Genomic DNA, 26813 nt, shown 5'->3' with positions numbered 1-26813 from the left:
ATGGGGATCGTGCCTCTGAACAAACGAGAGCTTCTGCCTCCGGGCAGGAAACTGTGGAGACCCCCCGGGTGAGTTAGACTCATGTGTTTACATGTGTTGTTATCTTCAACACATGCAGAGACTTTGTGAATCATAATAAGGCAGTGAGTTATTATGCATTGTCCCTTTTAAATTGAATAGCATTCATAGCCGTTAATGTCAAGGAGATCTTTTGTTTCTGGAATCTGGTAACCATTTGGTGTATTTGTCAGAGGGAAGAGTCAGTATATTGATCTTTGGTTAATGATCCTTACAACTGAAAATAAGAACATAGTTCATTTTTTGTCTAAGAAACGATACCTCAGATATTATCTGTGGTAGGCCAGGCAAAAATGTCAAAAACAGACACACCTGCACAAATTACTCAGGTTGTATTCTGTGATCCTCCAAATATATTTTTATTCAAAACGTTTCAACATAATGAGGTGGACTGAGGGCTTAGCAAAGGGATACACTGTATGTCTCAAATTTTTAGATGTTTCTCTGTCTTTGATGAGGTTTAAATTCTTTGAAAATGACATCAAAGATCTGTACATCCATATATCCATCACAAGTTACTGACCAGACTGTATATGGGACAGTAATGAAAACTGTACACATTTAGAAATAAATGATAATTAAAAAATCAGTGTAGCACCATTACTGTAAATTCTAGTTAATGCTTTAATTCTGTGGATTTAATTTGTATACATAAACTTGTTCTTATTGGCAAAACCAAGTTTCCACCAGACAGTTTTCTGAATAGTCCTGCAATCCTCAGAAATCAGCAGCTTTTAAGTTACCATTTGTTACTCCATATTAATGCTATGTAAAGAAGGGGACTAGAACCCCTCACACTCCTCAACATGCACCATCATCGCACTTTTTTTTTTCAACATTTGGAACAAGATGATTTATCCCTACATTGGTTTCCATACTGTCCAATGGCTCTTTGGTCATAACAGTTTAATTGATCTGAAACAGAGAGTGTATTAATGCACTATCAAAAACACAGGGCTGACCTTTTTTATCAGAACATTTCTCTGTATTTATTTCTTAATTGTTCTATCCATATATTACATACTGTACTCTTAATTTTTGCATACAGGTTCTTTAAGTTTATATCTGTTATATGTAGTTTTACCTTGATATCAGAATATAAATATCCATACCTGTTTTTTATCTGGGTGACAACACTGAAACCCCTGGGCCCTTTTCTGTCACTACATTGCAAACAGTCCTGGTTTAGAAAAAGTCATTGAACAAAGTCCAACATTTGACATACTGTTAAATTACATCTTATTTTTTGTTTCACCTCTTCGTTTCCTCTAATGATTCTAAAGGTTCCACGGCTGCTAACTTTTACTAGTTACCATGGTTTTAAAACAAGTAGTCGACTAGTTGTTATGATAAATTACGATATGACGCAGAAAGTGGCGTTCTAGTGAACAACGGAATTTGTATTCCGGAATGTAAACAGCTCAAACTTTCCTTCACTGCTAGTGCTAGCTGTCGGTTTGCACTCCGTTGGTTTACGCAAAACAGACGAGTTCTTAATATTCTTCAGTACAGCCACGCACAACCAACCTTTCACCGTGGAGTTGGTGTCACCTTCAGTGAAGTACTTCCATACATTAATGTTGTGCCTGTTTAGCCTGAGTCTTTAGCCATATGTCAGAGCAAAGTCAGCCCTGTCCCCTGCAGTAGCTGTCCTTTTGTCCGGGACTATGTTGACTGTTGCATACAGCACAAACTAGAGGTTGTCGACTAGCCGTTTAGTTGGTGAAACCTTTTTTGCTCTGGCTCTATATAACCTCTTCTACAGCATCTTTAGGATAAATGTGACTGTAGATCTATTTCATAAGCTTTGCCAATTTTGATACTACCTAAAGTAAAAAATAAAGCATATTGTATCATTTTATAGCTCCTGGTATTGAAAAGAATATAGGTATTTTACATTTTGACAACCTTAATCACAATTACCAGAGTATCTCTTCTAACTATTCTTCTTCTTAGGCCTGTTCCAAATTCTGCAAAGTAGTCCATGTTGACACACATTGCTCCACACTTTCTTATACGTTTCTTAATTGCCGGGCTTTTAACTGGAACTTACTGTGCACCATGTAATGTTCTGTGGTGCAGCAGTGTTACATTAATGTAAATTTTAAAAAGCAGTTTAATAATATCCAAGCTGATCATTAAGTTGTCAGAATTTAGCAACACGACAAGTACACACATGTTGAAATCATCATGATTACACTGATAGGCTAAAACGCTCTTCTGTAACCTCTCGTCCCATCAATGGTAATGATGTGAAGTCTAGTGAAATCTACTACATCACCTATAGAGCAGGTAAAATGTGCTGGGACAGTTCTGCTTTCTGTCCCCAAAATCAGAATCAAACATGGAGAAGCAGTGTTCAGTTTTAAATCTCCACATATCTGAAACCAACTCCCAGAAAACTGCAGGTCTGATTACACTCTAAGTTCTTTTGAATCCAGGTTGAAGACTCACCTGTTTGCAGCTGCCCTGAATTCAATTATTGAAACAACTAATTGTATGCCCTTTTTTATCACACAACACTACACTGTGACTTTAGTGCCTGTATTTTTAAAAAGGCGTATTATTTAATATTTGAACAGCTTTTGCTGTCTTTATTTTCTCTTTGTGTTGATTTTTAAAGGCTGGATTGAATGATTTCTAACCTTCGTCATGATTCCTTGGTTGTCTCATGTGAAGCTCTTTGATTTGCCTCATTGCTGAAATGTGTTATAGCAATAAACTTGCCTGTCCTTGCCTTACAGTCAGCTACAGGAAAAAAGATTGTGTTTTGAAATGTTTCAGTGCTAGAGCCAGAGCATTGCCTAAGTTTTTGACTTGAGGTGTTTCAGATCAAGCTTGACATTTTTCAGTTTGTAGCAAACAGTTTGAGTTGATCTTAAGAGTTTTTAAAGCTCATTATTAAAATTAAAAATAACCCGTCTAATGCTGCCTAGATTTTGACCATTATTTTATCTCATGTAAGTCCCCCAACTTTACAAAAGTGCATTACATAACTGCTCATGTACACCATTAATGGGTGGGTAGATTATAGTGTCCATACTCACTGTCACAAGAGTTTTTGTCCACTCACCATCTGTGACAACTTTCATGTTGGTGTGAAGGTTGGATTACTTCATTTGTTCCTGGAGGTACCCAGCCCTTCCTCATGTTTTCATTTAACCTGCATGTCAGTGCTTAGTGTAACAGGCAGCAGGTTTAGTCACGCAGAGCCAGTCCCTTTCTTCATTGTGAGCCTCTGGTTGTATCCAGATACTGTCTGACTGTATGAGAAAGCCTCTTCTCTGAGTCGCTGCCATGAAGTTAGAAAAAAAAAAAAAGTTTTTTGAGCTGAGAGAGTGCCACGTGTCTCGACATGTTGTTAGCAATCAGGTCAGGGATGCTGCTCTTGAAGTCAGACTGGAGATTATAGTATTATAGACAGTAGTATCAGAGCAAGTCTGCTCCACTCTGGCTTTACTCAGAGTCATACATGGGGGGCTTAATTCTGGGAAAGACGTTTTTTTTTTAATCTGTTTTAGCTCCACTCATTTGAACCAAAATTTACAGTTTCTATTAAACAACATGGAAAGTATGTTCACCAATGCAGTTACATTTTAACTCCTGCCAAGATTAGGTGTGATTTCTGCTGTTTTGAGCGCAACCGTGTGCCCATCATAACTTGACGGTGGAGTGTTTATTTATTAATTCATCCCAGAGTGCTTCACACATTATTTACCAGCTGATAGTGAAACAGAGCCAGCAGAGACTACACTAATATTCAGAAGATACAGGCTAAAAGAGAATAAGACACAACGGCCAATGTTAAGCCTGTATTAAAGGAACACAACAAAACAGAAGACGATTTACTACAACGCTGGAGTACGCTAAGGGATTAAAGATCATTCATAAAATGATACCACGCTCACATTTAGAGCTCTTACCTATCCACCAGTTGGCATCAGCAGGTTCCCAATAATTTGATTCATAGAAAATCTAATACTCGAATGACCGTCCTATAAATCTCGACTGCACTCTGGATTTTTATGGTTGTTTTTTTTTGCCCTGACACAGAATTCTTATAATTTTAGTTTTCAAAAAGCAGGTATAAATCACAATATAGTTTCATGCATTGGCTTTTGTTTTTTTCTGAACAAACAAGAACATCCTCCCTCCCCTTCTCCCTCCCGCAAACCTGTTGTACAGTCAGACGGATAATTAGAAAAATATAAAATATAATAAAGACAGTGACAGTGACTACAAAAATAACAACAGTAATGACCAACAGGTTTATAGTAATAATCCTAATAATAATAATAATAATATAAAATAAATTAAATACAATCAGTAATTCAGTAAAAATTAACAAACATCTACAAATAGTAATGTTCTGTACAGAAAAGCTGTTTAGGTACAAAGAGTTGCTATATATAGTATAAACTACCACTTAAAACAGTGGAAGGTGACTGCTTGCACCTTGGCCTGCACCAGTTACTAGTTGTGTGGGGCCCACTATGCTTGGGTTAGGTTCATGTTGAGTCCACTTGCACAGGGTCAGAATATCCTGTTACACATCAGCATCACAGCACTTACCCTAAAGCATTACTGTGACTACTGCTGTATTACATTGATTTGATTGTTACAAATATTCCATGCCTGGTTAATGTATGTGACATGACTTTTTAATATGTAACTCATCTTCCTTAAGAGAAAAGACATGCAGAGTGAATGTTGTAAGTTAACAGTCACATACTTCATGTAGTGAGTTAAGTGTTCCTCTCTGTGTTCATAGGGAACAGCCTGGCACTGACCAGACCAGCACTGATCTGCTCAAGTCCGGCCGCAAGTTCTGCTGGTCCAGAGAAGCCCAGTACCTGTATCTACGCCGCCTCTCTTCACGTAGCTACTCGGCTATAATGATGGTGAGTTTTATTTACGTTGTTTGTTATCGATTCTTTGTTGTCAGAGTCGAACATGTGGTCTCATTGACTCCAGACTGTCATCTGTGTTTAAATCCAACATGGGGCACCAGTAGTCTAGTGTTTATGTCAGTGCGCCCCATATAAAGTAATGTAGAGGGCGCAGGTTCAATTCCAACTTGTGGACTCTCTCCTGCATGTCAGTCTCCACTCTCTCCTCCTGATTTCTGTCTCTATCCTCTCTCCTGTCTCTATAAAAAAAGGCACTAAAAGCCCTGAAATAAATCTTTAAATCCAACATGCCTGCACTCAGACCTTTAAATACTTTAATCTATAAAAGCATTAGCTGTCATTCTGTTGTTTGGTCTACCTGCCAGTGTGTGTGTTATTGGCTGTTTGTCGCTGATGGCATTTAAAGCTTTTGTGGTTTTCAACATCAATCGGACGATTGTGTTTGTGTCTTGATGGAATGTCATGAATTTTAATCTTGTGAAACTCGTGTGTAATCCCATCATTGAGGAAGCTTAAAAAATACATGTGTATACTTTCTCTTTTCCTTTTATACTTGTTTTTTGTTTACCGGGAAATAGTTGGAAAGCTGTAAACAAGTCTTCTTCTCTTCTACAACAGTGACGGTTTAGTGAGTCAGTCAAACCTCACTTCCTTTCTCTTCCCTTATTTGGAAAAAGCTCCAGTGTAGTGTTTCTTCCTGCATCCTGGATGATGATTAACCAAAGAGACGTGTCATGTCCTGGATGCCTCATTGTTTTAATGACTTGGTCTCACAAATTATTCAGGCCAGTGAAGCTGTTTAGCATTAGGATGGCCTATTTTAAGACATATTTTGCATATTTCAGTGGACTTGAATGTTGAAATTTACTACATTGACCTCAATTTTTCAGATGTTTCGTTGTCATTACTTCTTCCCAAAGGCATTTCTACTCTCAGTGGAATGTGTTGGATGATGTGATGTCCTTTCTGCCAGCAGGATGTATTTTATTGTTTCTAGAATGGTGGATTTAGTAATGAAATGGAAACATTTTCTGTGGTATTAGGGATTTTGGACATTTTCAGGGTCAGCTGTAGTCCTTATCTGATTTTTCCCTTGATGATAAAATACTATGTTACCGCAGATTGGCTGGATAGTATTACACAAACACACAATCACAAACATGCACACAAACAATAGGTTATTGTGGGACAGCTGCTCATAGTTGTGCAGTTTTCCTGATCATTGCTGCAGCAGGTATGTATAAGACTCTTACATTTTCACACTGCTTATTAAGGCAGTCAAAACTTCTTCATTTCAGTGAAAATAGATGTTAATGCTGAGTGCACTGACACAAGGGCCCCCTACTTTACTGCAATGCTTTGTGGGTCTGTGCCTGTCCTGTTGAAAGAACAATACCTCACTATGAAAAGGCATGTCCATCAATACATTGTTTTCTCATGTGTGGCGTTGACTGGCCTGCAAATCCTTGACCTTGTGAACTCCTTTTAGGATGAACTGGGGCACTCATTTTAAACCAGATGTCTCTACCAGAGATCTAAGTTATGCTCTTGTAGCTTAGTTGGAGCTTATCCAAGCAGCCAGGTCTGAATGTTGATGTATTGCTGTTTGTTGTTTAAGTTTTTACATACTTTTAACATTAAAAAAAAAACATTAAATACATTTTTTTTGTAAAGCACACAAACAAAATGAAAAATTATTACTTTGTTTACAAAGAAATATAAGAGAAGAAATATATTGCAACTGTCTATATCTGAGAATTGAAATGAAATAATAGTTATTTAAATTTTGAGTTCAATACAGTTTCTTCCTTGAAAATCGTCAACCAAAAATCGGGATTCAAATCGAATCGTGGGTTAAGTGTATCCTTTCATCCCTACCTGTTACACATCAGCATCAATGCACAGCACTTACCTAAAAGCATTACTGTGACTACTGCTGTTTTACATTGATGTGATTGTTACAAATATTCCAAACATTTAGCTGTAAATAGGGTTTAATATGTGCCTTGATTTGATCTCTTCAGTATGAGTCATACTTTTTTCTTTGCAGCTGACATTAGAAACTCATGTTGTTAAATATTAGTAATATTTATAAGAGTAGCTTTCAGGCAGTGATGCATTTTTCATATATTTTAATGTTCAAATAAATAAGCAAAAAGCAAGAATGGCTGCTGATGAGTAATGCATCACAGGGTTATTTCTCTGTGAAGTTTTAGCAGTGCATGGAACTATGTTGCCAGGACAGGCTGATTGAAAAGACAGATGCATTTTCTTTCTTAGGAGGTTTCCTTGACTTTAAATTAAGAGCATTAATAGAAGAGGAAAAATAAGAAACTTAATTTGAGCTTAGTTGACTCTTTATTGCTTAGTGTATTTAAAACTAACCTTATTAAGATACAATAAGGTAAGATAAGATAGTCCTTTACTCACGTGTCACATTAACAAAGTAGACAGTGCAGAAAAATAAAAAAATATATAAAGCAAACAAGAGCCTATAAAGTAACAATTGATTGTTAATTTATTTTTTATTAATTGTAAATATTAACTGTTTAATTAACCAAAAAATGTTATATATTTCAAAATGTGTCTCCAATATAAACTCGGATTCTTTTTTATAATTGCATGACTTCATTTGACGGACGCTACATGGCGTTACATCTGTTTTTGAGCTGTCTGACTGGGAGCCTCACAGCATGCTAAAAATCAATGGGAATTCTGGACGAATCTATGTCAGGTGCATTAGGGGTGAAATACCCCTTTATACATTAATTCATAATGTTATAACCTATTTGTGTAGCTTAAAAACAAAATATAAAAGTTGTTTTAATTTTATACAAGACGCTGTGTAAAGAAGGTTGTTTAAAATCCGGATTTGTATCTCATTTGTTTTTAAACTCCCCCCTCCACCCCTCACTCCCACTTGGTACGACCCGGAGCAAAGCTAGGAGTCGTGGGCGCTACTTTTTTTGGGCTGAATGTTCAATCTTTACGTGTTTGACGACTAAAGTGAGACGTTTGGAGTATTGAAGAGAGACTTTTACTTATTCCACACAGTTTATCTCTCATTTCTCTCCATCCTGGCTCGAGTTGGAGCAGAAACACTCAGTTAGTGATAGTTTTTAGTTGTAATCTTTGGTGCCAGTTCAAAGTGCGTGATGCCCGTTAACGGAGGAGGAGGGCTGCTCTCTCTGAGCAGATATGCGACTCAATATTTCACAGTAAGTAACTCCACAGCTTAATTATACAACTTATTTCAAAGTTTAAGAGCTTTTATTGTCATGTTAAAGTGCTTGTCTGTGTTTTGGGGGAACTAGTTCTGAGGATCTTGATTCCCAGTTGAAGCCTGTTGCATCCTGCTGCACCTGCTGTGATAGCTCCATGCTAGTTACATCCAAACAGGTTCAAAACAGGTTTAAAGTTTATAAAACCATCTTTTAACTTTGTTTTAAATTGATTGATCATATTGATGTGTCAATTTCTTCCATATTTGATCATCTGTACTCGCTTGGGGTGCTTTGTGTCGCAGTTTGTCTCTTTTTTGGTGGTTAAAACATCTTTGTTTGCCTCTTCTTTGCATTGCATCCATATTTGTTTGCACCAAAAGCTTCATAATTATTATTTAATTCATTTATTATAATTAATTATGCCTTTTTGTTTAATGCTGTTCGTGTTGTGGTTTGTTGTTCTGCTCTGTGCCTCAAAGTGTAATACTGCTGTTTGGTCGCTAGGGGGCAGCCTCGCTCAACTTTTCTATTATAATAACACATAAACATGAACTGCTAAATTAAGTCTGTTTAAATATCTTAATTATAAAACATGAAAGAAACATTTTTTCCACCAATATTTCTTAAATTTGAATATTTTTCTATATTTCTTATTTCTAAGACATATTTTAAATATATATAAATACATATTTTCTTTTTTTATTTATGTATACTTTTTTGTTTTTCTGTGAGGCACTTAGAATAGAAAAGCCTTTATTTGACATTGTCAGGTGAACAAAGAAATTAGAAGCGCGGCTCCTGAAGTTGCATGTTCTAAATACAAATAAAATATAAACAGGTAGAAAATCTGTATAAAAGACAACATAAATATAGTAATAATATGAAAACAGGTGTTGAATATATTATTATTAGGTATTTGGGTTTAAGATATTGCACATATATGAAAAGTTTTCACAGTTCCCGGTATTGCACTTGATATGAATACTATTGCACGGTTATAAATGGGGGCGGCAGTAGTTCAGACTTGGGAACCGAAGGGTCACCGGTTCGAGTCCCAGCATGGACGAAGCTTGGCAAGTGGACTGGTGGCTGGAGAGGTGCTGGTTCACTTGCCTGGGCACTGCCGAGGTGCCCTTGAGGAAGGCACCTAACCCCCAACTGCTTGGGGTGCGCTGGTTGATGGCAGCATCCTCACTCTGACATCTCTCCCTAAGTGCAAGACCACTGCATGTGTGTGCATTGTATGTATAAACCAAAAACTGCGTGTAGCATGACAGAAAAATAACACGAGTGAAAAAAATTGAATTTCCCCCTGGGGATTAATTAAGTACGTTCTTCTTCTTCTTCTTCTTCTTCTTAATACATATATTGCACATGAGGGGAATGTTCATGTCAGCCACAAACAGCTGACATAAACAATCCCCTCATGTGCAATATTTGTATTTATGACTGTGCACTAGTGTTCACTTTAACTTTGTTTAGAAAAGTGCTATATAAAAATTATTATTATTATTATATTCACAATTCAACATGCTTTTTAACACACTATTTTGGCCAAGGCTCTTGTGCCTTGAAACTCCCCACTGATGACACTCTGAGTTAGCTCAGCAGTGAACAGAAAACACAAACTGCCTTTAACTAATATCAAATCATAATATCACTGTCATTTTTCTTTGTAATCAGCTCATTTTCTTAAGTTGGTGTTCAAAAATGCATATGTTTTGTGTTGAATCCACATTTTGTCTCCATTAATGATGTTTTATGCGACCTATTGCATGTTTTCATTGACACATTAGTCATATGGATCCACTTCTGTGTGAGATTTAAAATGAAAATGTAAGCTTGTCAGTTAATTGAAAGGCATCGTTGATAATCAACAGAAGCCTTTTAAAGCGTGTTAAGATGTGCTGTGATATATTTTTGATAGTATTGTGTCTGCATATTTTCAAACTGTAGGGTGAACAAAACAAGGCTGTAGTAGATGTCACTGTGGAGATTTTTGAGACATTTTATGACTCATAATTAATCCCATAATCCCTTAAATTCATCACATATAATGACTGTGACTGTGCATTATGAAATCAACCCACACATTCTTGTTTTTGAAAGAGTCAACTCGCTCTCTAAATAATTAGTTTTCTAACTCACGTCCTGTAAGGATGACCCAGTATTTCACCCTCCCTCCTCATTAGTGAGAATGTGTTTGTGTTTTGTTATATAATGTGCTGAGACTCAGGAGGCCCAGACTTATCCGACAGGCTCGCCTGCAAGCGGCCCTCTTAATCATATCACATTGCACAAGAAGTCAGTCTGATTAAAACTGCTCTGACCTTGCCTCAAGCACTTCCACCAGCCTCTGCTCAATCTGACTTTCATGAGTTAATTTCCATGTGTGGTTCTCTGCTGCTGTGTGTTTCTGCTCTTTTTGAGAGGAAGACTGTCCAGCAAAGCAAAACATGTAGCAACAAGTTTTTTTACTTCTCTTCTCCATCCATATATGTCACATTTTTAACACTTAGACATACAAACCAAGCAAATTATGCTTAATCTGCCTCGATCCAGTCACACAATCCTGACAGTTTATGCTTTAACTTGACAGGATGAGTGTACTAAACTTAAATCTGAAACTCAAATTTTAATATATGAATCTGATCAAACATTCTGGTCAAATAAGTTCAATTTTGTAATAATATATATATTTTTCCTTAGATATGACAAGTTCATGACAAATTGTGCATGAAAATTGATAAAACCAGTGTTTTTAAAGCTATTTTCCTTTCCAGATATATATGCACGTATTATTAAGCACTTCCCTCCGTCCACTAAGCTGATTTGTCCAAATTAAGCTTTAAAAAAACAACTTAACTCAGCTTACTTTAACTGTTGCCTTTCCTCAAATTTAGATAATTAATGTTACATAAGCCAAACTATAAGATATACATTTGAAATGTGCATATATATATAAAATTACATTTTTTAGATTATCAAACTATTTTATTTCTCTTTATTCTAATTAATTCATTCATTTTTTTGCTTGTTCCTTCTCTTTCTCCCTCAGTTTTGAACTGTCAATCGTACAATTGCTCCAAGGATTATTTCTATTATTATATTATTAGGGATGTAAGGATACACTCAACCCACGATTGGATTTGAATCCCGACTTCGGGTTTACAATACGATTCACTCACGATTCGATTGAACTCGAAATTTAAATCACTATTATTTTATTTCAATTCTCAGATATGGACAGTTGCAATATATATTTTATCTCTTATATTTCTCTGTAAACAAAGTAATCCTTTTTTTTATTTTTAAGGTCTGTTGTAACTCAAATAAAACCTCTGCACACCTTTTTCAGCACCTTGTAAAAAAACTAAAAATACCTTGTTGGAAAATTTCAGAACAAATGTAGAGAAATAGAAAGTGAACAATTCCTAAATGAAAGTATTAAGTATTAAAACAAATAAGGTAAATCTCTTTGAATTAGGGATGTCATTTCAAGTATTTTCTGTGATCGATCTTTGGAAATGTTAACGAAACAATGCCAAATGTGTTTTTTTTCCCCTAAATCAAATTTTCCTTCATGACACAGTGTATATAACTGACGGTATTAAACAGCTAAGGATCATATTGTGGTGTTCAAAATGTTAAACACGCTGAATATCAACGTGAGGAGCAGGCTTATAAATAATCTCTGCGGACGCATGGTCATAGAGTGAAGACTCAGACTACCACATGTGGATTTACTGCAACAGGACAACTTAACAGGATCATATTTTGGACTCGCAGTGTTCAGTTTTCTCGTACTTACTGAGAAAAATAAGCATTTAAACGCGGTCAGGTGTCAGCCGGGAGCGCAACTGGGTCAGAATCAATTTTTTACCGTCTTGTGATCTATCCTTACATCCCTGCTTCTTGTATTGGGATAAAACTTTGTTGCCAAACAGGACCACTGAAATGTAATATAAGGGTAAAAGTTTTGTGCACATGGGTGATATAGAACTCTGCACTTTCCAAATACCTGTAACCACAACAGCTTTCAAACATACTGAAGACATGACCCTGTATCAAAGAAAGTCACCTTACACCAGGACTTATTCCAAGAGGAGAGTTTCAGATCAAACTCTAGATGAACACATCAGAACAAAGATCCTGGTTTTGTTCTGTTTTTCGTTCTGTTTTGGAGCATCTGTCTCGTATTTGTTCACAATTGGCTCTTTTCGATCTCCTGCTGCTGCTGCCGGTCATCTGGTTTCCCCCCGTGGGTTGGAAGATCAAAAAAGTGGGTTATGATGGGTGAGCTGCCAGTCTGAATCATGCCCCCGTTTCGCTAAGCCTGGGCATGAGATGTCAGCGGCACACAGATTTGACATTCCACTTCATACTAAACCACAAAAAAAAAAATCCCCATTACTTAAAATCCAAGCCATTGTGCTTCTTTCAGTGAGTCACATTTGCACTCTGCACACGTTTACACAGAGTTTGTCTTTCTTTGGCGTGAGAGTCCTCTCCAGAACTTGGAAGAGCGTCTGGTCTATCTGGGGTTCAGCCATCAGACCCAAAGTGTGAGGAGTGATTTGTTGTTGGGTTTATGGATGAACACTCGGATGTTTAATCACCGTGTGCCTGTGCAGGAGTCGGTGTGTCTGAATGTTTACACTGTCTGCAGACGGTGGGATTTGTGCTGAATGTAGGCCAGCAGAATCCCTCTTACGTCAAAGGCAGGCAGGCGGGCAGATGCAGGAAGAGAGCTGCTGGTGGTTGTGCAGCTGTGACCATGGAGGAGGCTGTGGCGCACATCAGTCTGCCAGAGCACCGCTGGCGGTGAGCAGGGAAAGACGCAGATAGGAAGAGACGCAGAACACCCGCAATGAAGACCGTCCTCAGCCTGCACAGGAAATGGGCCCATGCGGTCAAGACCATACGTATCCTCCAGGGACTCGTGAGTTTGATTCTGCTACTGTAGCTCAGATTTAAGGGGGCACGAGGCTCAGGCGGGCAGCTGGACCTGCTGGGACTTTGAGAGCTTTGTTTTGTTTCGCTTTAATCAGGTGTTGATCGGTTGATTGGAGTGCTTTTGGGTTTAATTTCTACAAAGAAGGACTCATAATTTTGAAAAGTGGCGTGAAGCTTTGTGAGCAAAAACAGACTCAGATGTATTTGTGCAGAATAATTGAGTTACTGTTTGTTGTTTAGACTTTTGAAATCCATCCCAACTCCGTCTTCTATTAATATAAACAACAACATTTCAAAGTTTGTACTTCATGTGGACTTATTGCATGGACTGATTTGATTATTGATCTGTTAGTGGTCATGACACTTATTATTACCAATAATGCAACATTATAAATGGGAAAAAGTTGAGAACTGATGTACGGTGAAATATTTAAGTCAATGGTCTAATCTTGAACATAATTTGAGCATGCTTCAGTGTTTTTGAACTTTGGAAATCAACTTTAACTTTGTAAAAGTAAACATTTTTGATGAAAACAAATGTAGTACATGGTAAATTGGTGTTGAATGGACTGACTGGTTATTGATTTATGAAACTGCAAACTAGAAATTCAAATAAATGATGCCAAAATTAGACATTATTGTAGAGAAATTGAGGTTTGTTGTGTTTTTTTTCACTTTGTCGTAAATTATTTTGAATGATGCATTTGATGATTTTAATACCTTAAGATTGCTGAGTGTTTGATTGGATAAATGACCAATAATTCAGCAGTAATACATTAAATTGAATTACTTTAGTGCATGGAAAAAAATAATTAAGATTATACAGGTTTCATCTTCCAATGTGCATAAATGTTTGTAATCTTTTCATCGTCTAGACGCCTTTTGGTGGTTGTTAACCGTCTGAAATCCAAAGTTTATAGCGTCAATGTGGAGCGCTGTAAATCTTGACCCTCTTCACAGTCAATGAATCAGAAGAGGTTGTTGAATTGATTCACAATTGAAGCAGTTGTTAGTAACAGTCGTACACTTGAATGACTTGAAGTTTAACAGGTGTGTGTCTTACGGTTGATTTATACAACCTGTTGGCGGTCCCATGTAACAGCTTGTTAGATGTCCCTTCATCCTGAATTACTTTTGAATTCTTCTTAAAAGGAAGAAGAGGAGTGATGTTTAAGTGTTTTCATCAATGTTTCATCAACCTGAGCCCAAAGTTTGGCGTTGTAAACATCCAGCTGAGGCCCCTCATTGTTCTTCAGGGAGCTCCTGGTTGTGTAACGACAGCCTCAGCTAATGAACCGACACTGTTGTTACATCATGTATTACATTATTAATCTGTTCAGTGAAATTAAACTAGCCATGGTAATCTTTCCTTTCCCTCTCCACAGAACCCGGTCATGGAGGAGACCGTGTGGGAGCAGTACACCGTGACCCTGCAGAGGGTGAGTCCATCTGCACCGAAACACGCCTCATCTCATTCACACTATTTACATCTCAGCCGTAAACCCAGAGCAACACAGAGAGAGCGTTTCAATTATTAGTTTCACATATTGAAGTCAGCTAACGAAGAGCAGCCAGAATACAGATGAAACACATTCAGCGTGAATGAGAGTTTACGCAACAGTGCAATGATTATTTCTAATTTCCGACCTATCTATGACTTACCTTTCCAGACGACTTGAAAACTGCCTTTATGTTGAAAATCGACACCGCAAGATCAACTATAGCATTTATAAAAAACATCTACTGTATATATTTCAAACTGGGGGAACATTATGCAGAAACATACGTCCATCAGCAGCTAGTAGACTCTAGTACACTACGATATGAAAATACTGGAATTATATTCACCAGGTGGAGAAACAGGACTCCAAAACAAAGCACATGTTGTTCTATGTTTTCTCAATCAACAAATAATGAGGCACTGGTCGCCAATTCAACTTAATGATGTGGTGAAAGCTGTTAAAGCTCACTGTTACGTCCACCAGGACGGAAAGAAAATCTATAAGTCTCAGGAAGAATTATGAGCTAAATTGAAATTCTGACTAAATGAAAATCAAGTTCTTTTTTTCAATTATTATTTTTTTTATTAGCATTCACAGGATTATACAATAATGATAACAGATACATATATGAGCGCCTTTTGAATAGTGGCATCAACAATGTACATATGATTAGATTTTTTAACAAGGTACAAAAATCCTGTTAACCTAAGACAACCTTAAACAAATACAAGTTGAGATATTAGAGAAAACAATAGCTGCATTAACATATTTGTTGATGTCGAACAGACAATACAAATAACACTGACCACACTTGTGACTCCAGCTTTAACATAAAACATAAGGAAAAAATAAATACATAAATTAAAGGAAACAATGATAATAATAACAATAATAATAATGATAATAATTATAAAAGTTTGATAAAAGTATGAATAATTAAAAAATTTACATAGACATACAAACATACACTGAAACAAATTCAACATTTTGACAAAAACTATCAAAACAATTTAACTGCCTCTTATTACCATAATTGCAGCTAAAGAGAGTATAACAGGGATCCTAAATATTTTGACTTTAACTGAGCCACCATGCAGCAGGGCAGATATAGCTGGAGTCAGATAATACCAAACAGCACTCTGCCATATGAAACAGAAATTAGTGGGTTTTTTTGTGAACGTGATTTCAGGAAACAAGGATTATCTTTTTTCTTCAAAGCTCAAAGTCACGCCGATCGCATGCTCATCCCATTCTCATGAACGTGATTCTCAGAAGCGTCTGATGAGAATGTATTACATCTGGTTCATTGTTTTAACCCTCAGGGAACGCTGAAGGATGTGGACGAGTACGACCACAATTCAGTGTTTCTAGTTAACCAAATGTAAACTTTGTCCGTTAGCAGCTCTGTTTACATAAAGTTTATTCTAACGTGGTGAAAACAATGAACTGTGAGGATTAAACTTGATGCGACTCATACCACACATTCACTATCAGCTTTTATTACTCAAAGGGAAAATTTGTTTTCTTAGTGGAGTTGTGTGCAGCACTTGCCAGGGGATCCTGGACGGTTCGGACCCTTTTTTAAGAAACTAGCTGGAGAACCGAGTGGGACATGAGGCTATGCAGACAGGGTGAATTCTGCCACGTAATTTAGCTCATTTTATGGAACTCTAACCCAAATATTGAAGTGGAGTAGGTACAAGAGCTGCTTAGAAAATTGTCAGTGTTTTGCCGTCAGAGAGCCCCTCCGTTTTGAACTAACAGCCAACCCAACACATACAGGTTCTTCTGCCTGCAGCGCGCTGATCAGCTTATGAGGTCTATAATGTACCTTTCACCTGGACTTTTGCCTGGTGCATTGAATCACTCATTATTGAGTTTGGTTGTATTTTCATCTTTTTTGAAGCCCACAGACCCAAACAGCTGTTCAGTGCGCTGCAGAGGAACATGTATGTGTTGTATCTGCTTAATTTCTGTAACAACAATAATAAAAATAATAATAAGAAGAAGAAGAAGAACTGATATTTTTATAGCGTCTTTCAAGAAACCCAAGGTCGCTTCAAAGGGTCAGGTAGGGGTCTGGGGGGTAGGTGAGGATATCTGACGGGGAAAGACCTTGAGGAAAAGGTGCGTTTTAAGCGTTTTGACACTCATACTATTGACAAGTACCTCGTACAACACTTAAAAAATATATATTTACACCAGTTATTCCTTTTAATTTCAAGAATCTGACACATAGTATCTGATAGCTGTATAATAGCTAGTTACAGCCATGTTACATCAACTTCATTTACACCTCTAACACATTGTTAAATATGGGGTACATCACAGCTCCAGCCAAGAGAAGTAGGTTTCCTCTGTTGGCTGTGTTAAACACGTGTGTGCCCGTACGAGCAGAGCAAACAAGATGAGCTTCTGTAATCATCATGATGAGCTCATTGTCTCGTGATGTGGATCACTAAAGCCAGAAAAGCAGATTTAGGGCGGAAAAGGTCCCTCTGCTGCAGTCTTGTGACCCCTGACTCTCAACCTCACTACAGCCAGCTGTCAGTCTCTGATTATTTCCTGCAGAGACCATCTATTCCCCTCTACTGTTAACCTATTTGTTAACCTATTTGTGCTTCATAGTATGTTGCATCTGTCCTCCAAGATGTGCATCATCTTGTTAAGGGCTGATCTGAAGTTAATTTGATGCTTTAAACTTGGGAATCAAAACTGATTTCATTATGTTGAATATTATCTTCTGGCTGAATATTACCTGCAGGTTGGTGTTCAAAAATGTGAGAAAAATGCTGCCAGTCATAGAGAAAGCAAAAAACTATTAAAAACATAAACCTGATTTATTTTAATGCACTCTAGTACTTTTAAGTTCCTTTATTTTATTTTATTTTATTTTATTTTATTTTATTTATTTATTTATTTATTTATTTATTTATTTATTTATTTAAATTTATTTTATTTTATTTTATTTATTTTTATTATTATTATTTTTTTTTAAATATAGATATATAGATATTTTCTTTGTTTATTTTTTGTGTTTTTCTGTAAAGCACTTTGTGACCTTGTTTAGAAAAATATTATTATTATTATTATTATTATTATTATTATTCAATACAGTGTAGAAAACAACACACATCACACACGAGTTGATTGTATCTAGTCTCTTCTGTGGGTTTCCTTGCCCACGTCACTATTCACATCATGTGTGTTTGTTTATGTTCAGTTACAACACCTCCCTCTCGATGTTTAGTGAGCTTTTATTTTGAAGGCGAGCTTCACTGTGCTCGTGGTCCTGCGTCATGCCAGTGTTTATTATGAACCAGGGTTAGGTCTCCGTATGCCTCCTGCAAAGAGAGCTGATAGCCACAGAGCCCAGCTCATGGAAACACTGCGTAAGAGAGGAGCACACGTCGACACAGCAGGTGATACAGCAGGTGATACAGCAGGTGATGACTGCCTCCCAGAGCAACGCAGTTTAAATCAACAGCTAATAATGCTAACATTAGCTTACTTTGTTGCATATTTAATGTAGTCTTCTCGTTTTCTGCTTGGGTTAGGCTATTTGCTGTCTCATTGTTTTTCACCTCTACTGAAATTGATTATAAAGGCAAAAACTGAATTTATAGAACAGCTTCAGTTTGCTTACTGAATTTTAAGATATTAAGAATACAATGTTATTATTATATGTAGGGATTTTAAAGCTATCCAGCAGTATTTACAATTATTTGATTTATTATATTCAGTTTAATTGAGCTCCAGTTTTATCCCCTGCAACAAATAAATAGGTCTAATGGACTCTAATGAATAAATTGAAGTGGGTCATTCTGCATAATATCTGTTTTAGTTGGGGGTTTACTACTTATGGAAGCAAATAGGTACCAATATTAAAATGAAAAAGCAAATTTGAACATTTAATTGCATTAATAGAAATGCTTATTCATTTTCCAATAATGGGTGCATTGTGTTACTCACAACTAAAAGTAATATTCAATAATCCTATTTGATTTCTTATTTTAATATTCAAAAACGCTAATTATTTTACACAGTTAAAATGAAAAAGAAAATAACATTTCCTTTTTAATTAAAAAAAAAAAGCCCTGTTATATGATTATCATAATTGAACTTTTTTATTTTTTTATTAAAAATTAAAATGCAGTCACATAAATGCTTTTTTAAATCATTTTCAGAGTGAATGTGCATTTTTTGTACTAAAAAATAAAATGAAAAGCAATCCTTCCTTTTTCATTTTAACTTTCATGTTCGTTCAACACACCTGACTTGATTGACAGGCGGGAACACTGTAGCTGTTGGCTAGGAGGCCCAAAGCCTGCCTCTTTACCTCAACTGAAGTTAGGTGGACTTCAACATATCCGATATTGCTCCCACAGACGATAGACTTCAGAAACAGATGGGTGATGATAAGGATACTACCTCCATTATTTATACAGTCTATGGAGGCTACATTTATGCAACCCAGAAGTCAAAGCAGCCACAGTGAGATTATTTCTGTTGCTCTAGAGCTGAAATTTCCATAATTGAATATGTTTATTTTTTAAACATAGAAAACACCCAAAATTACAAGCTCATGTGGGGACTCCTCTGTAATTTGTTGTATATGTTGAAGAATGTCTGGCCTTAATCCCTGGCATGGTTGGTAGGGATTTAGAATAGCTTTCAACTTTTAAATTTATAGTTAAATAGACCACACCTGTGTGAATTGCTGTTTGTTCTGCTGTGTGTAGGAACCCTGAGTTAAGTCTAGCCAAGTAGCCACCAAGTAGCAAATGATGTTGCCAAGTGTACCAGTGCAAAAAAACTGCACTTCCTTAAGTGACCACTTGAGGCCGACTCCAAAAGCAAAGGAATCCTCATTTACACCCATGGTGAATTGCCAATTTTTATAGCATTTAAAAACTGTATATTATTAGCCATCCTTTTTTTTTTTTATTATATTAAGGCTAAGAGCTGTGCATGTTATGCAGCTCCACCTCTCAGTCTGTGTCTAAGCTGATTGTAAGTAAGGTTGAGTCAGCATTTCTGATAGACCGCCTTTGTTCAGCTCCATAACTCTTCTTTAAGAGCCAGTGGGTGACGTCGCTGACATCACACACACAAATTTACAACCTCTTTCACACCATTAATTCCAAACCTCCGTTGAAGCACACAGAAACAATATCACAGTAACACAGTGTCAGGTTTGTGGGCTGTACAGTCCTGTTTTAATTTAAGCACAATAGCTACTGCTGTGGGAATATTCCTGGGTTCAACTCAGCGGAAAAACTGCATTTCTGCTTTTTAAATGTAGACAGAATACTTTTTGGCCTCTTAGGTTCATAAAACCTTTTCAAAATCCAGTCAAAATGCTTCATCGTCAAACTCTGCTAGGCTCTGATCATGAAATGTTGACCTATGGAAAAACCTGACTACAAAAATCTGCTTTATTGAACATTTTGATGCTTTTTGATGACAGGGAGTCATAGATTGTTAAGATTATAATACCAGAGAGAAAGAGGCCGTTCAAGTCTTGTCCCGTGTGCCTCTGTTTGTTTCTCTTTTTGCACTTCCTCCCTCGCTCTGCCTCCGCTGCCATCTGCCAGAGACGGAGGGGTGAATAGTACGGGTTTTTTTCCTTTTTAAGTACAGATGGGAGGGAGGGGATAAAGAGACAGGGTCAACAAATCTCTGACCTAATCTCATCTGGACAAACTGGAGCAGAGGCAGGTAGCATCACACAAAGCAGGGACACTTTTCCAAAGACATACGGCGCTTCTAAAAACAGAGAAACTAACATTGCAGCTATAAATATATGACCGCACGCACAGAAATGACTTAGTGCCAAGGATAAGCATTTTTGCTTTCTCACACAAAGACGACCAACGGTCGTTATGCAGGCTCTCAACTGCTGCACCATACACATGTCATACATGACTCCCTTATGCGCAACAGTAATCATAATCAGAGTCAAAATCCCTGTAATCGCCCAGCACAATACACATACAGCCATGATAATACTGTTTGAGCTCACACACACCACAGGGATTACAGGACATCTCGCTCTCTATCAAACACACACACACACTTGTGAAACTGCAGAGATTTGTATTCAAATACATTTATGTGTTTTTCTTTTTTGTTCTCAGGATCCAAAGATGGGCTTTGGGATCGCGGTGTCAGGAGGTCGGGACAATCCCAACGATGACAGCGGGGAGACGTCCATCGTGGTGTCTGATGTCCTGCAGGGAGGACCTGCTGATGGCTTGTTGTTGTGCGTGTCATAATTGAGTATAAATCTCTGAGCTATACACACACATGACACTCGAAACATTTACAGACAGAATACTTGAGATCTTATTTAGTTATAACTTTGTGTTTACTAGTTTATCTGTGTTTTTATGAAACTTAGTGAAGACAAAGCGGCAACCTCCGGTGCGGAAGTGCTAAAAACTGCAGTTCATTGAGGATCCGCTTGAGGGTGGCTCCGGAAGTGCCGGAAACCACATACACACCAATTCAAAAAAGCCAATCTTTACAGCAGAAATAAACATGTTTACAGCCTGGTACAAAAGACGAGTGTAGTCTGGATAGCTCATTTCTTGATTGGCACACACTGTAGGGGGGTTGAACTGTACGCGGTATTTTCAAAGATATTGAGATTATGAGCCTTCCAATGATATCCCTTTTCAACTGAGGCAGTTTCGGGGCTGGTTTGGAGCCGGCGCTCATTTGAGAACCGGTTCTTCGTGTTTCGACTGAGTGAACCAGATCCTGGCCGGGAAAACCGATTCCAGAGCGGCTCCAACTCTTTGCTAGTCTAGAACAACGAACCACGAACCACTTACGTCAGGGGCAGGGGGCGGGGTTACCATGATCAAAAACACAAAACAAACGTGTTTCCCCCATTGTCCTGCAGCAATAAGACAAAAGAGACTAATGGTTTCTAAAGACAAAGCAGTGGTCAGCCGAGAAGACAAGCTGCTGCTGTCCGCCATCGTTGTTGTTGTGAGGAAAAGTTCGCGCAAGCGGTGCTGGGAAAAGTAGTCACGTAAATCTGAGGTCATGACGTGCTTCTTCCACGGGCTCGAGCGGGAGGAAAAACAAAAGGGTGCCGTGTTGATTCGCGAGTTCAACCAGCTCCGAACCAGCGCGAGCACCAGCCCGGAAATACAGCTTTACAGCATTGGTCGAAAAGAGGTATCAGAGGCACAGCTGACTTGATTGACAGGCGGGAACACTGTAGCTGTTGGCTAGGAGGCTCAAACTCCGCCTCTTTACATCACAATCACTCGACAGCAGCAATATGGCTGCCGCCGCCGATTGGCCTCAAAAAAGCGCTTCAGAAACAGACGGGTGACCTCACTACTTCCTTGAAACTACTTCCATTATTCATACAGTCTATAGTAAAGACACATACCATCTTTCATTCAGCGAATATCTTAACGTCGCCCTCCTCAAAGAGATGTTTCTGTTCAGCACACAGACTCTGGTATTTGTAACCTTGGCCCAGTTGTTCTGTCCCTTTTTTTGGTGATGCGTAAATGACTAGTTGCTCCAAACCCTCTAAATGTACTGAGCAGATTGCAGCATTAAGTGCTACAGTGGCTGAACTTAATCTTTAGGGACCAATCACCCGGTCAAAGTCCAACACTTAAAGTGATTATTTTTGAAACTGAAAGGCCCAGTTGTTTATTCAAGTGGATGACAACATGTTGAAAGGATAAATACAACAGACCTCTTTGTTAAAGTGAAGAAGCTTTTTTTGAAACCAGTACCATGTTTTTGAAATGCTCTCTGCAGAGCCTCCAGACTCATTCACAAAATAAGTAATTTTTCTCGTGTAGCACAAAAGTCGCTGATCTCCAGATGCCTGAATTTGTTTTATATTGTAACTGAACAAATCGTTAGTGTCACACGAGAACACAAACTAACAACCGATCAGGGCAGCTGGGAACGACGACTTAGGCTTGAAGGAATTTTCCAAAACAAACTCATGACTCATTTAATGAATCAATCTATCCGATATGTTTACTTCTATGTGACAACTGCTGACATGGATTAGCACTGGAAACATCTCAAAGCTGTCGAGCATGTTTAAGATTTGTTCTCCTCTTTCCAGCAGTCACATTACTGGAAAGACTCCAGACAACTTTTAAACATTTGAACTCAAGTTTCTTAGAGAAATATAAATCAGACATTTGCCATTAGTTTTCAGTTATTATTTAAGTTGTTAAGTTTGGCAGGTTAAGCTCACATCACTGTGTGTTTGTGTTTAGTGAGAATGATCGAGTGGTGCAGGTGAACGCCATCACCATGGAGGGAGCCATGCACTCCTTCGCCGTGCAGACACTCAGGAAATGTGGCAAAGTAGCAAAAATTGTAAGTAATGCTTTTCTTTGTTATTTAAATATTACTGTTTTGTTACCTCCTAAATAATCAAGGTTGGCATCTGATCCTAAAAATGCTGCAAACACAAACGATGAATGAAGTGGTTCAAATGTAATTAATAATGTTTTGGCTTTTCTTAAATCGACAGACGGTCAAGAGGCCGAGGAAAGTTCCCGTAAATGTCTTGAACCGTCCTCCATCCCCTGACGACAGAGTCTTCAACACTGATTACAATGATGACTACAACTACGACCAGGACCGCCGCAGTGTGTACAGCGGGCGGAGCGGAGGGCGAGACCACAGCATGGAGAGGGAGCGGGGCGGAGGAGGCTACATGGATTCTGGCTACCAAACACGAGAGCGAGAATACGACAGGGACTATGACCGGCGGGAACGTGGCAGGAGCACAGAGAGAGACCTGAGCCCAGACCGGCAGTACAGAAGAGACGGCAGCAGAGGGCGCGTACTAGACAAAGAACGCAGCCCGGAACGGCGCTACAAGAGTGAGCACATGCTGGACCGTGAGCACAGCCCGGACAGGAGGTACAACAGAGACCACAGTCCTGATCGGCGCTACCGCAGCGAGCGCGCTCTGGACCGGGAGTACAGCCCGGACAGACGCTACCGCAGCGAGCGGACGTTAGACCGCACTGATAGTCCAGATCTGCGCAACAGACGGGGCAGCCACAGCCCAGCAAGGGGCCATGGACGAGAACGCAGCTTTGAGAGAGGACGGGAACGCGCCCCCTCTGACCCAAGAAAGTACGACGAGCCAGTGAAGCGGGCTGGGAGTAGAGACCGCCTGGATCGCACGCCGTCACCTGCTGCGATGCCAATCCCTCTTCCCCGCCCAGTCCGGGAGCCACTGGAGCCACTGGAGAAACCTCTGAATGTGCTGCTGCTGAAGAACCGGCCCAATGAAGGTGAGATACCACAAACTCTACCATCCGGTTTATATGTGAGGGTGTTAGACTGCATCCTGAAGCTGGCACGAAAACAAATATATACACGCTGATATGAAAACAGCAGAAATACCATCCACAGAAATGACCTTTAAGAGTGTGGAGAGATGTATGATGTAACTACAGTGTTGGTTGCATCGCCTTCTTATCTGCTGAAACTATAACACTTCTTTTTCTCTCTCTCTCAGAGTATGGTCTTCGTCTGGGCAGCCAGCTCTTCATCAAAGAGATGACCAGCACAGGACTGGCCAGCAGAGACGGGAACCTGCAAGAGGGAGACATTATATTGAAGGTAAACTTAGTAACCATTAATTCATCTCACATCTTTGTTTGTTTGGTCTTGAACGTATCAAAAGAGTAAAGATGTCTCATAAGAGGAGCCTGCCGTGGCAAAAGGAAAGTTTATTTAGTGACCACATTTCCAAAGATTGAAGATACTCAATTCATGAATTTAAAATACAGCAAATCCTAATATTCAAAATTATAGAACAGAGTGAAAATGTTACATATTTTTTTATATATTATAATTTCAGTATCAAAATGTTGTAAGATGAATCTGACATGGTAATCCACATGATTTAACTGCAGAATTTCATAGCATATGTAGCAAACTTCAAACCAAGAGTCAATACAAGGTGCTTTACATGGAGACAGAGGAACTTTGGAATGATATTCAACGATGAACGATGACAATAAAACATGAAAGAAACATTAAGATAGACTTAAATTAATTCATAAAAAAATGATACATTAAGGGAATTAAATTGCATCAGAAAAAAAAATAATTAAAGGAACAGGAGAACAACAGGATTCAAACATGGAGTTCTTTATTCTTTATTCTTTACTTGGATCCCCATAAGCTGGGGTCCACACAACAAAGCAAAAATAAGAAAAAAAATATTTAAAATCACAGATTATCTATAAAACAACAATGCAATAGCAGCCAATTATAAAAATCAAAAATGAAAATGCAAAATAAACAAAGTGTCTGAGCAAATTAATGATGAGTTGCATTAAACTTAAAAAATATGGAAACAAAAACAAAAGTTTCAAAACAGTGATTACATAACGTCTGTGAGAAATTCATCAGCATTTTTTTAGGGACTTTTTAAAAAACACAATCTGTTTTTGATCTCATGTTGGTGGGGAGTTGATTCCAGGCAGAGGAACCTCTAAAAAGAACAGATCTCATCATACAGTTAGTTATAGGACTTGGTGTTAGCAGATAACCAGTGCTCACATGATGTGTTGTATGCCTGTAATTAAAAGAGTTGAAGGTGTCTGAGGGCCTTTCATGGTTCGTTTTGTGTCAAGGAGATCAGGATTGAATTTCAGCACGTTATTGAGTGATTTTTAAAACATTAGAAACTTATGTCTGTGTAGATTCTCAGTCATCCAGGTCATGAATCCAAAGCTTGATCCGTAAGGCAACTGGACTGGTAGAATTTTCTACCAGTCCAGTTGCCTTATGGATCAAGTTTTGGATTAGAAACTTATATATTATCTTTAATAAGTAACTTGAACCCAGCGTAAAGGTCTCAAAAGGAATCATAAGTAGCTTGGTTCTCTTGGTTCTCTTTAACTCTTGCAGGAGCGTTCTGATTGGTCCAGACACCTTTATGAGAAAACTAGAAATGAGACCATTAAGGATTAGTTAATCCCATTTGTAAAAGTTAATCTAAACCAGGGGAGGTTTTTCTATGGATGAATCAAACTTCATTCTTCTTACATAGATTCAAACGGTCACAGAGTTTAATGTAGTCAGTGAAGTGATAAGCAGCTGACTATATCCCCTTATTTCCCTTCTCTGTCTCTGTCTCTCTCTGTGTCAGATTAACGGCACAGTGACAGAAAACCTTTCCCTTTCTGACGCTGGAAAGCTGATTGAGAAGTCTCGGGGGAAGCTGCAGCTGGTGGTACAGAGAGACAGACGGCAGGTGTTGATCCGAGTCCCTCCGATGGTTGACAGCGACTCTGAGCTCGATGGTGAGAGACTCTTGAATCTGAAAAGCAGCAGGTCCTATCCAGTGTAAAGACACAGCTGGCCTCCATCATCATATACAAACCCACTGCATATGAACTTCATTATATCAACTATGGAAACATTCCCGCTGCTGCTGCTGCTGTTTGTATTTGTCAATCAACTGTGTTTCCATTCATAAAATAAAAGTTTTACTCACATGTCAGCACTTTTTGAATATTTAATGTGTTTCACAAACGAGCACTCCCGCTCGCTCCACAAAACTCTCATCATTACTGACCGCAGCCATCACTCTTTTATACCTGTTTTTAGTGTCACATGACCAGATGTGGTGCTCTGATTGGTCAGGGCCAATCTCGATAAGTGGTGTGAGTGGATTGTTTGCTGACCAAATGTTTACAGGGAGGAGGGGAAATAGGGAAAGACTTGTGACCCACTTTGTCTGCTTTTGGGAGTGTGTGTGTGTGTGTGTGTGTGTGTGTGTGTGTGTGTGTGTGTGTGTGTGTGTGTGTGTGTGTGTGTGTGTGTGTGTGTGTGTGTGTGTGTGTGTGTGAGAGAGAGAGAGAGAGAGTGTGTGTCTGCTTGTGTGAAAGTGCTCACTCCCCTCAGGGAGAGTGATCTAATCCCTGGTCATAATCCTGCTATTGGATATGACAGAATTTTCATTATATTAAGGTTCGCACCGCAGCAGCCCTCTGGTTCCTCCCTCCAGGATCCTTCTGTGTAAAGATCTCTTAGAACAATTGAAGCTGAGTGTGTGCGTGAGAGAGCTGTGCAAGATGCAAATCACCTGAAGTGCTTCATCAATGCAGCTGTGC

At 38.4% G+C, this 26813-nt stretch overlaps 1 protein-coding gene across 2 annotated transcripts in view; it reads left to right on the top strand.

Moving 5' to 3' along the window:
- tjp2a (tight junction protein 2a (zona occludens 2)) overlaps positions 1–26813 on the top strand; it is a 46474-nt gene that overhangs the window by 8171 nt on the left and 11490 nt on the right. The window contains exons 2-8 of one of the 2 annotated variants that reach the window (XM_034709304.1): positions 4850–4979; positions 14554–14607; positions 20811–20935; positions 22941–23043; positions 23201–23975; positions 24203–24306; positions 25847–26000. In XM_034709304.1, coding sequence (XP_034565195.1) covers positions 4974–4979; positions 14554–14607; positions 20811–20935; positions 22941–23043; positions 23201–23975; positions 24203–24306; positions 25847–26000 — 1321 coding nt within the window. In that variant the 5' untranslated portion in view covers positions 4850–4973. Of the gene's footprint in view, positions 1–4849; positions 4980–7905; positions 8207–14553; positions 14608–20810; positions 20936–22940; positions 23044–23200; positions 23976–24202; positions 24307–25846; positions 26001–26813 lie in introns of those variants that run through there. The other variant, XM_034709303.1, reaches the window with a different exon arrangement.

Source organism: Notolabrus celidotus, chromosome 19 (assembly GCF_009762535.1).
Source record: "Notolabrus celidotus isolate fNotCel1 chromosome 19, fNotCel1.pri, whole genome shotgun sequence".
Classification (NCBI taxonomy): Eukaryota; Metazoa; Chordata; class Actinopteri; order Labriformes; family Labridae; genus Notolabrus; species Notolabrus celidotus.
The sequence above is the reverse complement of the archived record's forward strand: the minus strand, read 5'-3'. Positions and strand labels throughout refer to the sequence as shown.